General features: G+C 40.0%; 1 protein-coding gene across 1 annotated transcript in view; it reads left to right on the forward strand.

Moving 5' to 3' along the window:
• The window catches only part of DNER (delta/notch like EGF repeat containing), a 326,985-nt gene that overhangs the window by 282,893 nt on the left and 26,925 nt on the right, over window positions 1-17,167 (forward strand). Inside the window, exon 9 of the mRNA XM_017895295.1 lies at window positions 1,304-1,528. Coding sequence (XP_017750784.1) covers window positions 1,304-1,528 — 225 coding nt within the window. The remainder of the gene's footprint in view (window positions 1-1,303; window positions 1,529-17,167) is intronic.

Consider the following 17,167-nt stretch of genomic DNA (forward strand, 5'->3'; position numbering starts at 1 on the left):
ACAAGAAATACTGAATCATATACACAGGAAACAAGATAAAAATCACCTACACAGTAACCATATTTAAAAGAAAGAGTTAACAGCCTTACATAATTTTATATGACATAAAATTTTATTTAAGTGTACAATTTATACATTGTAAAATTCATTCATTTGAAATGTACAGTTCAAAGCATTTTAGTAAATTTATAGAGTTGTGTAGCCATCACCACAATCCAACTTGAAAACATTTCCATCTGCCCCAGTGGACTCCTCATGCCCATTTGCAGTGAACCCCTCTTTCTGGCCCAGCCATAGGCAACCATTTATCTACTTTCTATATCTACAGATTTGCTTTTCCTGCACATTTCTTACAAATGGAATTATATAATATGTAGTATTTCGTGCCTAGCTTCTTTTACTTAGCATAATGCTTTTGACGTTCATTAATGTCATACCATGCGTCAGTACTCCCAGATTTAATTATGTGAAGCACTACACATAAATTGGCATAATCAACTTGGTATCTCTCTATGCAGTATAGAAATATAAAATATAAAATATAAAATTATCTTCTGAAAAAATCCAGTGCTATTCAGCATTGTATAAAATTCCTGGTAGCTTTCAAATCTTAGAAATCCTACTAAAAATGTACCATGCAATCAGTTTTTTAAAAATTGCTGAGTGGTATTTCATTGTATGGGTGGATCACTTCTGTTTCTCTGTTACAACAATCAACTTCTAAAAAAGCATATATTCAAGAAACTGTTAACAGTGGCTGCTTGTAGAGAAGGAAATGCAAGACGAAGGGACAGGGATGAAAACGAGACGTTTTCATTGTTTACTATTTGATACGGTTTTACTTTTCAAAATTCAGGATTATGTCATATCTATTAAAGTAAAATAAGAGATGTGTTCCCTGTTAATGTACACAAAATAAGAGGGGAGAGCCCTCTGCTGATCCAAATCCCATATTCCTTTAGGAAATTATCATTATTTGATTTTTGGTATCTTTATAGAGTATACACACATGTACATATACACATGTGTGCACATAAATATGTTCATGTACACATATGTATGTACTCCTAAACAGTCATTTACCTTGTATTTCAATAAATATGGAATTGTGGGGCTTAATATTCTTAAGCCTACATTACTAAAGGTGAGAAAAACAACCTATCTATCTTGTTGGGTTGTGGCATATCTGGAAGTTATGAATGAATGAATTGGTTATGAATATACAGTAGAGCAGACTCAGTTGATTAGTTATTATGTGCAAAAGTGTTTTAAGTGTTTTAAGCTCCCATGTGTTTTCTAACAGGATACTTTGGATCTGCTTGTGAAGAGAAGGTGGACCCGTGCGCCTCGTCTCCTTGCCAGAACAATGGTACCTGCTATGTGGACGGGGTACACTTTACCTGCAGCTGCAGCTCGGGCTTCACAGGGCCAACCTGTGCCCAGCTTATTGACTTCTGTGCCCTCAGCCCCTGCGCTCATGGCACGTGCCGCAGCGTGGGCACCAGCTACAAATGCCTCTGTGATCCAGGTGGGTACTGCCCCTAGACGGCCAATCTTCCTTTTCTCAATCTCAAACCGATCTCAAAAGACCATTACTTTTTCTTTTGCATCTTGGTATACTTGTAAATAAAAGTTGCATACTTACTGGTATACTTGTAAATAAGTATACTTAATGGTATACTTGTAAATAAAAGTGAATTCCACTCATTTATGACACACTTTCTTTTTAGATTTACTCTTGGCAGGGTTAAAAAAAATACCCTTTCCTCTTTTCATAATCAACTCACATTCATTGAGGAAAAAACAAGTAAAATAAAGAAGATTGAAAACAGGCTTAATCTCATCACAGGCTAAGCATTTTTAACAATTTACTGTAAGTCATTGCAGAGCTTTTACTGTATTGTGTATCTTGTACTACTGTCTGCTTAACAGAATATGTTCTTTCGTTTTAACGTGCATGAAAAGCACAGTGCAATACATTCAGAATTGTGTCGTCTATTAAAATTGTTACTTGATGCACATTATGTTACACCACTGGCTCCCTGTGTAAGAATTTAAAAACTTCACCATTTAATTTCCAAATGCCTTCTGCATTTGCATTACAGATTTTTAATTATGGAGGTTTTGATACCTAGAAGTGAGTGATTTCTAGTCAAAAATTTGTGCGTGCACAACCCACTAGTGTAGTCAGAAAGGAATGCATGGGGCAGCCCTTTCCTCTTGTTTCTATTCTGTGCATGTCTCCATCCTTACACGAGCTGGCTCTTTAGAAAGCTTCCCAGCACAATGAGTCCCCACATATCTCCCTGGCCAGTCAGTATGGCTGGCCAGTATCTGTTTTGCTTGACCCTGGCTTTGCTGGTACAATGGCCTCTGACTGGAATGCCTGCTCCCCATTACCCCACCTCACTGTACAAACTTCTACTTCTGGAGCTGACTCAGTTTCCCTTCCTCTGAGATCCAACAGTCACCTACAATATCACTTTTGTGGTCTTGGAAACAGGATATTAATTATCCTTGTATGTGTCTCTCTCCTCCTTAGGGCTGGGAGGAAGTATGTTTTATTAATAGCTTTTATATCAGCAGCAATCACACTAAGCCACTATTTAGTGAGCACTGATCTTTCTAGATTCTGACCTGGGTGCTTCACATCTCTGGTCTTTGTAGTGTCACATTTACACCAAGGTTTGAAATGCCTCTAGAGGTTCAGTCACATGCCTGCGGCTACACACCCAGGATGGGGACTGAGCCCAGATTCCAATGCAAGTGTCCCTGGTTTCGCTGCTCCAGTGCCTGGCCCAGAACTTCCAAAGGGCACGTCTCATACTCATGAATAACTTAAAAAGTTACTACTGAGAAATGCAACTTGGCACTTGAATGGTGTTGAAAAGCCTTTTTTCACATAGACTCTTAATTCCCCGATTTTCTAAGCAACTGATATTTTGCCAAGTGCCTCTTTCCTCTCTGCTCTGAAATTCAGAGGGAATAGGGCTGCTTCATCTGCTTTGTAACAGTGTTAGTAGTTAGGATTCTCCTGAGAAACAGGAGACAGAGAGAGAGAGGAGAGAGAGATTTATTTTAAGTAACTGGCTCATACAATTGTGTGGACTCACAAGTCCAAAATCTGTAGGGAAGCTGGCAGGCTGGAAACTCAGATGAGGTTTCTGTGTTGTGTTTTGAGCTGAATTATTTCTTCTTTGGGAAACCTCAGTCTTTGTCCTTAAGGCCCTCAACAGATGGGATGCAGCCCACCCATATTCTGGAAAGTCATTGCTTTATTCAAAGTCTGCTGATTTAAACGTTAATCTCATCTAAAACATACCTTCATAGCATCATCTAGATTAGTGTTTGAGCAAGTATCTAAGAACCGTGGCCTAGCCAAGTTGACACCCGAAATGAACTATCACAGTAACATTTTTGGATCTCGTAAACTTTCAAATGAAGTGGTTTCTCCTCTACATTTGACATGAGGATATTTTTCTTGGTTGACCCACATGCTGTGCTTCAGAGCAGGGGTGGAGATAGGATTAGCTGCCCCTCGGAGGGTCCACTTTTCTTCCATGTGGATTCGGGCTCACGTGCTGTGAGCTGGGTGTGCTGTGAGAGGAGGCAGTGTGGCGCCGGCCCTTACCTATTGGGAATGTGGATCACTGAGACAACTTGTGTTTGCAAACTAAACAAGCTGCAATTGTGCTGGAAGAACAGAGGCTTACTCACGCACAGACTCACAAACACGCTGTTCCCAGCTCTGCTCTGGATGTCGTAACACATGTGAAAATTTCCCTCAGCAGCATTCTGAACAAAAACTTCCTTAATGCTTTATTACCTGTCTCCTGAGAGTTCCATTCTCTGCGTGGAGCCCCACAAAGAGGAATCAAATATTGTAAGACCAGAAAACAACTTTATATTGTCCTCCCTTTCTCCTCTGACTTCTTTTCTTAATTATATCAAACTTTTTCTTTTTAAAAATTGTTTTGAGATGGAGTTTCGCTCTTGTTGCCCAGGCTTCAACTTCCGCCTCCTGGGTTCAAGTGATTCTCTTGCCTTAGCCTCCCAAGTAGCTGAGATTACAGGCTCCCACCACCACACCCTGCTAATTTTTGTATGTTTTCACCATGTTGTCCAGGCTGGTCTTGAACTCCTGACCTCGGGTGATCTGCCTGCCTTGGCCTCCCAAAGTGCTGGGATTACAGGCCTGAGTCACTGTGCCTGGCCCAAACTTTTTCTTATAGTTAGTTGATTTCTAAAACTTAAAATTGAAGGGAGTTAGAGATAAATAGTGTTTTTAAATAATACCAACTAGAGTTTTTCAACATGTGTGAGGCAACCAAATAGAAAATATACTGCCTGGGCCGGGCGCGGTGGCTCAAGACTGTAATCCCAGCACTTTGGGAGGCCGAGACGGGCGGATCACGAGGTCAGGAGTTCGAGATCATCCTGGCTAACACGGTGAAACCCCGTCTCTACTAAAAAATACAAAAAGCTAGCCGGACAAGGTGGCTGGTGCCTGTAGTCCCAGCTACTCGGGAGGCTGAGGCAGGAGAATGGCGTAAACCCGGGAGGCGGAGCTTGCAGTGAGCTGAGATCTGGCCACTGCACTCCAGCCTGGGTGACAGAGCGAGACTCCGTCTCAAAAAAAAAAAAGAAAATATACTGCCTGGTGTTTCTCTTTCCACACTGGGACAGGTAGCCAAGAGTGGTAGAAAGAACCTCTCTTACATCCTCGCTTACTGACTAAAACCATAGGACATTTACAGGCATCTCTGGGACTCAGTTTTCCTCTCTATTAGAAAAGAGAGGAAAGTTACGTGTAAGAGTATGAAATGAGAGGCAGGCAGCCCATTTCCTGGCATGGACTGGTGAAAGCACTTCTTTCTTTCCCTCCATGGATATTGCAGCAGCATTCTCGAGCTATGCAAGCGTGACATCGCTCCTGTTTAAGTTCCACTTTCCTTCCATCTGTTCTCTGCTAAAACATTCATGCCCACTTGGAGGGTTTGACTTGATAATTGCCTGTGGTCCAGCAGTAGCCCCTGAATAAACTTGAACAGCCTGAAGACATGTGCATTCTGTTCGTGGAATGAACATGATCCCTTCATTTGTTCAGCAGTCTCAAGGTGGAGCCTTGGAGTCCTGACAGGGCCCTCTCATTGAACCTGGGAGCTGAAACTGCCTTCAGGCGGGATGTTTCTTCAGATTGTTAGGTGACTGTGTAAAATAAAAAAGGCATCTTAACACCTGGCAAGAACTTACATTTTAAGAGGTGAACATGACAAGTCTGTGAATGTGAAATTTCTTGTCTTCATCTTTTGGAGCATGTAATTGCTTCATCACCAGTTTGCATAATGGAAGAATCTCGTGAGAGTAGGTGAAACTGGGCATCTAGCTCTGGGGCAGCAAGGCTGATCATCTTTACAGAGAGCAAGCGGGTCTCATTTCATAGAATGGCAGCAGATTAAAATCATGTCAGGTTGATAATTAATTCCCATCTGACAAAATGCCATTTTGATTACTGCAAATCAGATTTGCTGGGTGCTTTATTCTCAAACTTCGTTTGTAGCTTATCAGGCTAGGGATTTCTGATGGGATTTTAAGATTAAATAATAAAATGTCAGCACTGAGTAATAACTGAAATGTTATCTCCCAGTGACAGTGTTAAGTGATAGGCAACCCATTCTCTTAAAAATTGCAAATTGAAATCTGCTGAAGAAAGTGAGAACTTGGAGCTGCTACAAACAGGATGAGGTAGAGCTCGCTTGGGTGGGAGTGCTATTTCCCCTGCAGGTGGGAGCCACGGTATTGCTTGTGTTCTCAATACAATGATGGCCTCTGCAGATAATAGCTGTACATGACCAGTACTGGAGGGACTCCCTGACAGGAAGGTAGTTTGCACTTGAGTTATTCCTCTAAACTTGTGGAATTGAATTAACCCTGCCTTTATAGAATGTGCCTCACATATTCCTATTTAAGGAATTTAAGGGACAAGGTATTGGAGATTTTTACATAGAAATATGTTTATAATTTTTTTCTAACAAGTAAGATCTAAGATGCTCATCATTTCAACTGCAGTTGAAATCCCAGACTAGACATGGCACGGTTGCCAACCAAGTTCCTCTGCCCATTCTTCTTCACCAAAGGGCTGGTAACTCAATTAGATCATCCAAATATATAATGGGCTGTAAACCAAAGGAAATGTAGACTTTTTCCAAGTGAATTTTTTTGAAAGAAAATTATATTTGTAAGGATTTTAGATATAATTTTTTTTTTTTTTAATTTTCTACATATGCCTTACATGTGAGCTGCATTTCTGGTCTGTATGTCCCAAAAGACACAATTGACACTGCTTCCTTCTGTTAAACTCAGATGTGAAAATATCAGTAGTCTGACAATATTTGCTGGAAACAGGATCAAGGATGAGACTTGATGGTCAGTATTTTAATAGCAATTGAACAGCAATAAAGAAATAAATATACCTACAAAGATTTGAAGACATTTAGCTCACTAAGGCCCATGTACCTTTACATTTTTGGATAAGTGCAGTGGACAACTTTCATCTTTTATTAACCAGAAAACTTTATCTAGTTTACCAGGATGAAGACTTTTATTTTTTTGACAGAGTGTTGCTTTCTCGCCCAGGCTGTAGTGCAGTGGCACGATCTCAGCTCACTGCAACCTCCGCCTCCCGGGTTCACACCATTCTCCTGCCTCAGCCTCCCGAGTAGCTGGGACTACAGGCGCCTGCCGCCACACCTGGCTAATTTTTTGTATTTTTAGTAAAGATGAGGTTTCACTGTGTTAGCCAGGATGGTCTCGATCTCCTGACCTCTTGATCTGCCTGCCTTGGCCTCCCAAAGTGCTAGGATTACAGGCGTGAGCCACTGCGCCCAGCCAATGAAGACATTCTTATGTTTAATATGCTCTAGGGAGTTTCTGATCTGTGTATCACACTATTCTTGAGAGTTGTAGGTTGTATAGAATATATTACCTTTTTTCCCCAGATCCTAATCCTGTCCTTCCTTTTCTGTATTCCAAAATATGATGCCCACCCTCACCATTGGGACCCCAAATGGAATCCTGATCACCCACCTACATCTGTAGCAAGGGAGAGTTTGCTTTACTCTTCATAATCTGTGCTCTGCTTTAGAGAATGTTTCAATCTGTATACTGACATCATGATGATGCTGAGAACTGAGAAAAAGAAGAGCAGCTGCTGATGTCAGGAGCTTGCTTGGCATTTATAGGTAGACCATGAGGTTGTTAGGAGTTGGTCTGATGCTTACAGCTGGGCCGTGATGTCTTCTGTTGGACTTAAAGACATCAACAATCCCACATGATACGGATATCAGATATGACCATTCAGAGGCTATGACAGAGTCAGGCAAAACAAGACCACTTTATAATTTTGTCCAATACAAAAACAAGGTCACCCTGCAACCCACAGAATACTAAGTATCCACTTTCTCTCAGTTCTTAATGTCACGTATGTAGAGTGACAGCTTCCTCTTTACCAAATACAGCTTTGGCCTTGCTCTAGGCTTCCCCTTCTTTAGATAAGAATTGCTCCTGCTTTCTGACAGCATCCAGCATTCACTCCAGAGTGAAATCTCCCCAAATAACCTAACCAGAGTTCAAATCCTATAGTAAATCCCATCTAACACCTTCTAATTGAGGCACTCCACGATTCCCATGGCGTGCAGTCTCTGTAACTGCAATGGGTAATAAACTCAACTTGTTCAACTACAGGTGTGTCCTTTGTAGTCTTTGGTTGAAGGGCATTGACAGAACTTAATTAATTAAAATGCTTGAAGTATTGAGGATGGCAATTGATTGAATTTTTATGTGAACAATTGTTCATATAACATTCTGAACAACAGTTCGGAATTTCCAATGAGTTGGACACTGAAATATCATTTGGATTTACATGTGGGGGAAGGGCACTATAGAAGTCCTGGGTCGTGGGGAGGAGTTCAAAGAAGAATGGATCCAGCTTGCTGCAGGGTAAGATGCATTAGACGTTGTAATAGATAGTAAGGCTGAAAATGCTCATGGGGACACGTGGGGAGAATGTAGATGCTAAGCAGTTTGGATTATGAAGACTTGCAGACATTTTGCATTTTTGGGTATATAGGAACTGATATGTATTTTAGACAGATTATTCTCATAGTCTTCAGCATATATTACGGTCAAGAAGAGATGAAAAGATAGAGATCTTCTAGCAAGTACTAATAGAAGTAAAGGCTTGAACTTGTGCAGTGGGAATGAAAGGATGTGTTAAATGTTTATGTGAGGATCGGGGTTCAGTTGTCAATTGAATGCAGGGAACAAGGGTGCAAATGGAGTCAAAGGACCCCTCTGGGTAATTCAGAGAAAATGGGAAATGTGCATAAGGACCCTCTTTAGGGCTTGGGTACAGCAGGCCGAGCAAGATGGATGTGTCAGTAAATAGTTCTTACTTGGGACTGCAATGTGGGAACAAGGCTGAAACCAGGGGGAAAAAAAATATAGAGTTCCCATTGTATGAATGCTAGAGAAAGTCATGGAAGCCATCAAGATAGGAGAGGGTGAGAGTGTAAAAAGAAAGGGGGAAAAATTGGAAGAAAGTTGCAGAGTTCTTGTTTTGAGGCTGGAAGTAGTAGTGGCCACAGGAGAGGGCAGAGCACCCAACAGTGAGTTGGGAGGTCGGGAGGTTGCAGGGTGAGGGCAGGACCCTGGGAGTCAAGAGAGGGAGGAGGATGATAGGGCACTGCCCAGGGTGTGAGGAGCTGAGTCAGGCTCTGCTATATGTCCAGACACTAAGGTGCCTTTCCTAAGCATGCTTCCAAACTGCAGCCACAGTCATTCCCCATCTTCATCTTCTCTGATTATAAGTTGTGGGGGCATTGAGGTGGAATTCGTGATATTTGCCTTCTTTAGGCTTCTGACCTGAGAAATTAATACAAGGGGAGGAAGGACACTGCTATTAAACCAAGGGCACTTGCTGGTGGAGCATGAAATTTTTATGAGATTCCTGATATTACAAATCTATTCACAAGGCTGCTTTTTCACCTCACTTAAAATGGCTAATCCATATGTATGAAAGCGTTAATGAACTGGTCTTTAATTGTAAGGGATTTCTGCTCCCACCACTCCCTGACTTTCCCTCAAAATTCAAATCATTCAGAACTCATTCTTGGCTGTACTAATGTTGAAAAGGTGTGAGATTTGCTTACTAAGAACAGGAGTTAGCAGAGTCTGTGAGGACAGCAGAAATGATTTCACGTCATCTTGCCTGGAATGAAAGTTGCAAATGGCAGCTGGTAACAACATAACGTCACTAACATGCATTTCTGAGGACAGCTCTTTTTGCAGCCCTGCCAGCACAATATCAGAACATTCTCGTCAAGCTTATGGCCCTGGAGGGTGAGATGGGGACTTCCCTAACACTATTTTGTAACAAAGCCATTGACTCTTGTTTTGTTTTGTGGTTGAAAATAATTATGATCCAATCACTGTTTTCTTTCACTGTTGAGAATGTCTGCGAATCTGGATTTTAGAACTGAAATCCCGCACGCCTTGCCTTTCTTCCTTGGCTGGATGGAAAGGGGCCTGAGCTTAGCACTGAGAAGAGCTGAATTTAAGTCCCTGATTTGCCTCTGAACAGCTGTGCCATTGGCCTCTATCAGCATTACTTTTCTCTCCTTTAAAATGCAGACAAACATAACTGGCCTGTGAAGCTCAAATGAAATGATACAGATGGTCCTCCACCTTGAAATCTATAAAATGATGGAGCATTAGCACAGACATTGGATATTCCATTACTTGGGAAAGGCCATTGAGGACAATTTTACATTTGTGTTCTGATTCTTTTTATATGAGGTTCGAGGTTAGAGTTGGACTGGAGGTGAGATGAAATGGCCATAGTGGGCATTCTTGAATAATGGGTGCACATTCAACTTCTTGCAGGGTTAAGCGATTGCTTGCCTTGATGGTGGCTTTCTGTGACTCCAGTGAGAACTATTTAAGTGCCAGGTGTTGGGCAAAGCTCTTTGACTGAATTGGCTTTGTGAATCCCCCTGGTCCTTATGAAGTAGGACCATAGCTGTTGTCATTTCTCTGCCTGTGATGATACAGTCAGTTAAGGATGAAGCTACAACTTGAACCCAAGCAATTGGGACCTGCTGGAGCCTCCATTAGCTCAGAGTGAAGACCAAATGGGGTCAAAAGTAGCCTTGACTCACCAAGGGTAAATAACTGACTGAAAAATTTGTCTCCTTTTAAAAATTTGTATAAACTTATGAAGTGCAAGTATAATTTTGTTATATATATATATATGGCATAGTGGTGAAATCGGGGCTTTTAGGGTAGCCATCGCTCAAATAATGTACATCGTACCCATTAAGTATTCTAACCAGATTTTTCCACTGGTAGCTGTTAATAGCCACTTCAAATTAACATATTAAATTGGGATTTGTCAGCCACATTGATTCAGCTCTGTTGACCCAGAGAGTGACTTCATCCCATCTGGCTTTGATTAGAGTAGCGTCCATCTATGAAAACTTACTGCATTTATAATAGACTGTGTGCCAAACACCTGATGCTTATTTTCTCTTACTTGCCCCCAGTTGTAGTATTCCTATTCTTTTATTTAGGGATAAGGTAATGGAGGAAATGAGAGTTTAAACAACAGGAGGCGGAGGTGATATTTTAACCCCGATCCTCAGAAGCCTACCTGTGACATCCCAAGTTAGGTGCGAACCTGGACTCTCACTTATGTTTGAACCAATCACATGAACAAGGTTCCAGACTCCTCTGTCTCAGCACTGCTCCTGAGATGGATCTCTAAGTGGATGCCTCAAAGCTTGGCATGGAAGGTGGCCTTCATTATGGTTCAGTGGATGATACTTGACCAATAGACGTTTCTTACTTCCCAGCACAGAGGAGCACAACTCTGACTTCCAAGGGAATGAACCACATGTAGGTAGGGAGCCCCCTTCTTCTGTCTTTGCTTCATTCTGTAGAACCAGCAATCCACTGCTTTGAAATTGATGCTGAGAACTACCTGTGACTGAAGCTTATGATTTTATTTGACTTGATGCCTGCCGGATGCACCTAATTAAAGAAACTTCCTTTCCTGTGACTCAAATGAGAAATGCAGACATAACCACATGACAGTTATGCACCCTTCTGCCTAGGTAGTTTCTCTTGATTAGTGCTTCTCACTTCTGGGGTCCCCAGTGCCTACTAGCAATTTTTCTTACCACCTGATTCCCTGAAAACCTCTTGTATTGATGATTCTATGTCATGGATTCCTTTGATGTTGTTTCTTTTCACCTGGCTCTGGTGATATTATAGTCCCTGAAATGTTCTTTCCTTTTCATATTTGAATTTTGTTGTTTTTAGTTCTCTACTTTGAGATAGCTTTGATGTCCTCTTCCTTCAGTAGCGTGCCTTCCCACAAGACTGGCTTAGTGGAAATGATTTGCCACCAATGTCAATCATGGAGGACTGGAAACTCTATAACAATGTGCCATTATAGGTGATGTTTGAGATACATTGTGACTTATGCTCTTCTACTTCCTGAGTCCTAATTAGACCACCAATAAGGATATATGCTGCATGTCCTACTTTTTTCTGGACTTGTAGCCTTCAATGTGCATTTAAATTCTTTGTTGGTCTGGATTTATACAACAACTTGGGGACAATGCCCTGTAGTTCTTCCATTGGTTTTCTATCAGGCCCATTAATTTTCAGTTTGAAAGCACACTGTGAAAGTTGCTGCATTCACTGAATGCTTTTACAGAACAGAGTCAGCTTTAATGAAGATTCAGAGCTCTTAGGTTTGCCTGAAGCAGATTGATACATAACCTTTCCTTTAAATCCCAGAACATTGTCAACTCAAAGCGGGTATTGATTTTGCAAAACAGCATGTCCTTTTCCATCTCACTCACGTGCTTCTTTATGCAGTGCCTCAATGCTTTCTTTAAAATCCCATTTGAATAGCAGCCCCTGCCTTTTTATGTTTTCTATTTGTTTGGTAGATTTTTCTCCCTCCCTTTATTTTGGCTTATGGGTATCATTGTGTGTGAGATGGGTCTCTCAAAGATAGCATACCATTGGGTTTTGCTTCTTTATCCAGCCTGCTACTCTGTGCCTTTTAATTGGGGCATGTAGTCCATTTACATTCAAGGTTAGTCTTGATATGTGCAGATGTGATCCTGTCACCATGTTTTAGTTGGTTATTGTGCAGACTTGCTTGTGTGACTGCTTTATAGTATCACTGGTTTATGTACTTAAGTGTGTTCTTGTAGTGGCTGGTAATGGTCTTTCCTTTCCATATTTAGCACTTCCTTCAGGACCTCTTGTAAAGCAGGTCTGGTGGTGACAAATTCTCTTAACATTTGCTCGTTCAAAAAGCGTCTTATTTCTCCTTTGCTGATGAAGCATAGTTTGGCTGGACATGAAATTCTCGCTTAAAATTTTTTTTCTTATGAATGTTGAATACAGGTCCCTAATCTCTTCTGGCTTGTAGGGTTTCTGTTGACAGGTCTGCTGTTAGCCTGATGGAGTTCACTTTGTAGGTGACCTGCCCCTTCTGTCTAGCTGCCTTTAACATTTTTTTTTTTTTCTCATTTTTGACATTGTAGAATCTGATGACTATGTGTCTTGGGCATGGCCTTCTTGTGTAGTATTTCATAGGTATTCTCTGCATTTTCTGAATTTGAAAGACACATACATACACATATGTTCATCACAGCACTATTCAAAATAGCAAAGATACGGAATCAACCTAAATGCCCATCAAAGGTAGACTGGATTTTTTAAAAAGTGGTGCATATACACCATATAACACTGTGCAGTCATGAAAAAGCAGGGGATCATGTCTTTTGCAGTAACATGTATGGAGGCAGAGGCCATTATCCTAAACAAACATACAGAAAAAGAAAACTAAATATTTCATGTTCTCAGTTATAAGTGGGAGCTAAACTTCGAGTACATATGGACACAAAGAAGGGAACAATAGATGCTGGATCCTGCTTGAGTGGGGAGGAGGATGAGGATCAAAAAACTACTTGTTGGGTCCTATACTTATTACCTGGGTGAGAAAATAATCTGTACACCAAACCCCTGAGGAATGTAATTTACTTTTATGAAAAACCTGCATATGTATCCCTGAACCTAAAAGAAAAGTTAAAAAAAGATCACAATCAAATGTTGTTAACTTGTTATACATATGTATATCTTTTACCAAACAATTTATGTTGTGAATAAACATATTCCTCAAATCATTAAAAAATTATAATCCCACTTGGTTTTATAGGAATTGCCTAAAGGGGTCCTTAGTGGGTTGGACTGAAGTCTTAGTGAAATGTTGATGATTATGAAGATCATGTTTCAATTTTACTCTACCAGATGGTTTCTGATGCCTCAAATCAGAGTGAATGTCCTAGGTTCAATTCATTAGTAGGTGTTGCTTTTAGATTGGATAAGCCAACTAAAGTAGATCTAAACTAAGGAATATGTAGTACCTGGTGGTACTATTTTGAGAAGACTCCTCTTTATTACTCCGTAAAAATACCCTTTTTTTTTTTTTTTTTTTTTTTTTTAATAGGGTTTTTAGTACCTAAAATTTTTTTTTTAACCAGGTCTCTGATACCTAAAAGTTTATCTTTGTGGTTTTATTTATTTAAGTTAGACATTGTACCTGGCAATCAACCTTTGTGTTAGTCATTGCTGTGTAACAAAACACTCCAAGACTTAATGGCTTAAAAAAAACACTTATTGTTTGTGATTCTGTGGGTTGATAATTTGGGCAGGGTTTAGCTGGGATTTCTCTTCTCTACTCCATGTGTCCACTCATGCTTTTGTGGTCAGGTGGCAAGCCAGCTAGGGACTGCTGGGTCCTGGATGGCCCCTCTTATATGGCTGGCAGTTAGCTGGAGTGATGGGGGCAACTGGGCCACATGTCTCTCTTCATTCAGCAGACCAGTCAGGGCTTCTTCCCATGATGCAGGGTTCCGAAAGCAGTAACAGAATATGAGTCCCATATGCATGCTCTTTTTAAAGCCGCTGGCATGAGCAAGTCACAGGTTTGAGCTTATAGACTCTGTTTTTTGGTGGGAGGAGCTGCACAGAACTTGTAGCTATTTTTTTTTTCAATCTACCATAACCTTAAACCTAAATATGTGAAGAATGTGATGTGATGTGTGTGTGTGTATGTGTGCACGTGTGTGTATATATATGTAAATTATCTCTCTGTGTTTAAGCAGATTTGAGGAGAAAGAAAGTCGAAAAAGAAAAACAGTGTTTAGTCTTTGGTTGCTTGAAAAGAAATGGTGAGGCCCCTGAACTTGCCTACTCAAGTGATAAGGAATGTCTAGGAGAAAACTTCTTTACTTACCTCATAATTCCATATAGATTGAGCCTTGTTCGTGGCTTTATTTCAAAGAAGTTTCATTTTTCCCTTCAGGTTATTAATCTATATATTATCCTAGAATCTTAAGTCACCAAATAAAACACACCTCTGATTTTCACTGCTTTATCAACTCTTAAATGAACAAATGCTGTGTTTTTAGGCATCCTTAATTTAATAAAGAAAGTTAGAACGGAATTCAGAATTTACTCATGTAATTGAGTTGTGATTCTGATTTATTTACATTTTGAAATTTTCTTTGTAATCCTGTTGCATCCAGGCTGAATTTCCGCATGAAATTCTTTAGCTGAAGTCCTGACGGTCAGCTTCAGCCCTTGTGCACTTGTAGCCCTTAGGGATAATGGCCAAGTGGAAGGTGTGTGCTTCTAAAACTGTTCTTAAAGGATTATGAGAAATTTCCTTGGTGTCTAACAATATGTAGGATTTAGCATATTTACTCGAGAATGACAATGACTAATAGAAAGCTTAGAGGATAACATGATTGCATTGTGCCTGTGAATGTCCCCAGTGATGGGGGAATGAAAGTAAATACAGCCAGAAAGATAATTGTGGTCTGCATTGTGGACTCCGTATACCAAAATTTTCTGGAATAATCTCAATCACAGTATTTTGTTTTCCATCACACAAATACTTTGTTACCAAACTATGTATCTATGAGGCCACCTCTGATGTATAATTGGAAACAGCACAACTTTGTGAGATCATGGTTCCCAACTTTTGGTTTGTAAAAATTATTACCTTAGATTGTCTATGCTTTCTTTTTTTCTTTCTTTCCTTTTTAAAGTAGAGCTTTTATATTTTATTCAAAATATATTTTAATAGATAAGTAATATAAATTACCTTCAGAGCAAATTCTCGGCAAGATAATTCTTAGGAATGCAAAAAGCTAATTCACAAATGTCTAGTATATGATAGTCAATTTGTAACACATTTAATCTTTACAGAACTATAATATTATTTTGAATATTACCTACTGGTCTGTATGTTACTCAAAATCTTAATCTTAGTGCTGTATTAAATATTTTTAATGCTTTCCATTTTCTGACATTCCTTTCTGCAAAAATATTATTCCCATGGGTTAAGGAAGCTAGATCAGAGATGTGGGAAAAATTGCCCTCACGAATTTGAATTTGAACTTGTTTATACTCATTCTGCTTAGGCATGTGTGACTCCTAGTCAGACAGTGAGGAACTAGAACACGCTGTGTCACCTCTATGTCCTTGTTACTTTCCCTCATTTTGGCCTTTCTTTTGCAGTTCGTCATTTGCTGTCACTTTGGGATTCCTTTGTGTTGCTGTTTTCCCTTATGTAAACCTCGAGAGGAGGGCAGCTTCCTTTCGTCCACGTGCGGACAGATGGCTTCTAGATCATTTGACTATATGTTTCACAGTTGGTTTATTTATGTGTCCATAATTGGGCATATAAATAATGTTCTGACCATATGTTTTGCCGTTGGATTAGATACACTCTTAGGAGATGCCATGGCTATTAAATTACAAAACCGGCTTGGCACAGTGGCTCACGTCTGTAATCCCAGCACTTTGGGAGGCTGAGGTGGACGGATCACAAGGTCAGGAGTTCGAGACCAGCCTGACCAACATGGTGAAACCCCGTCTCTCCTAAAAATACAAGAATTAGCTGGGTGTGGTGGCAGACATTTGTAATCCCGGTTACTCAGGAGGCCAAGGCAGCAGCATTGCTTGAACCCAGGAGGCGGAAGTTGCAGTGACCCTAGATGGCACCGTTTCACTCCAGCCTGGGCGACAGAGTGAAACTCCATCTAAAACAAAAAAAACACAAAAACAACAACAACAAAAAACAAAACAAAACAAAAACCCGCAAAAAACCCCATGACCACACCATATACAGCATTTTCCATGGACAAACCCTACCATTTCCCAGCATTTTTGAGATCTCGTCAGAGATCGCGGGAGATGTTGTATACTTTGCTATTCTATAGCTTCGTGGCTCTCAAACTTGAGTGCTCATCAGAATCACATTGGAGGGCTTCTTAAGTCATGGAGTTCTGGGCCCTACCCTTAGAGTTACTGAATCAGTGGGTCTTGAGTGTGACCTGAGAACGTGCATTTCTAACAAGTTCCCAGGTGGTAGTGATGCTGCTGGTCTGCGGACCGCACTGAGACCCAAGTGTGATGAATGCGGATACCTTAAATGAATGTCTATTAATAACTAAGAGGTCAACTAAACCAAATTTAACCAATTGTTTGTGAAATAAGTTAAAAGGAAATAAACATTTAAAAACTCTTCTGTACTTTTATACCGTTTAAAATTTCTCTTTGTTAGTATACATACTTGTGTAAAAATAGTTATCTAGGTTTTATTTTCTCTTCAAAGCGCCATAGTAGAGCCTTAATCTTTGATTTTCCCCCCTCCCACCTATATGTTGTCTTTGCTGGCCCCAGCGTCCATCTTTGTGCATCCCATAATGAAAAACTTCTGGAATGTGAGGGTGTATGTCTACCTTTTCTTTTCTAAACTTTCTTATCATCTTCCTTACCTCAACTATAAACCAGCTATTTTATGTGTTTATAAAATGCTAGATAATCAATTGAGGGTATGAGATTATTTTATTAAAATGCTTTTCTTACTGTTTATATGTAAACACACATAGCACAATAATCTTTAACTCAAATTATAAAATATTATTTTGTCATTATACTTAGTATTTAATCTTGGTGCTTTAATCATGATATTACAAACATGTGTATTAAAAATATTTTAAATAAAAAATTACTA

Source organism: Rhinopithecus bieti, unplaced genomic scaffold (assembly GCF_001698545.2).
Source record: "Rhinopithecus bieti isolate Rb0 unplaced genomic scaffold, ASM169854v2 scaffold_24306, whole genome shotgun sequence".
NCBI classification, from domain to species: domain Eukaryota; kingdom Metazoa; phylum Chordata; class Mammalia; order Primates; family Cercopithecidae; genus Rhinopithecus; species Rhinopithecus bieti.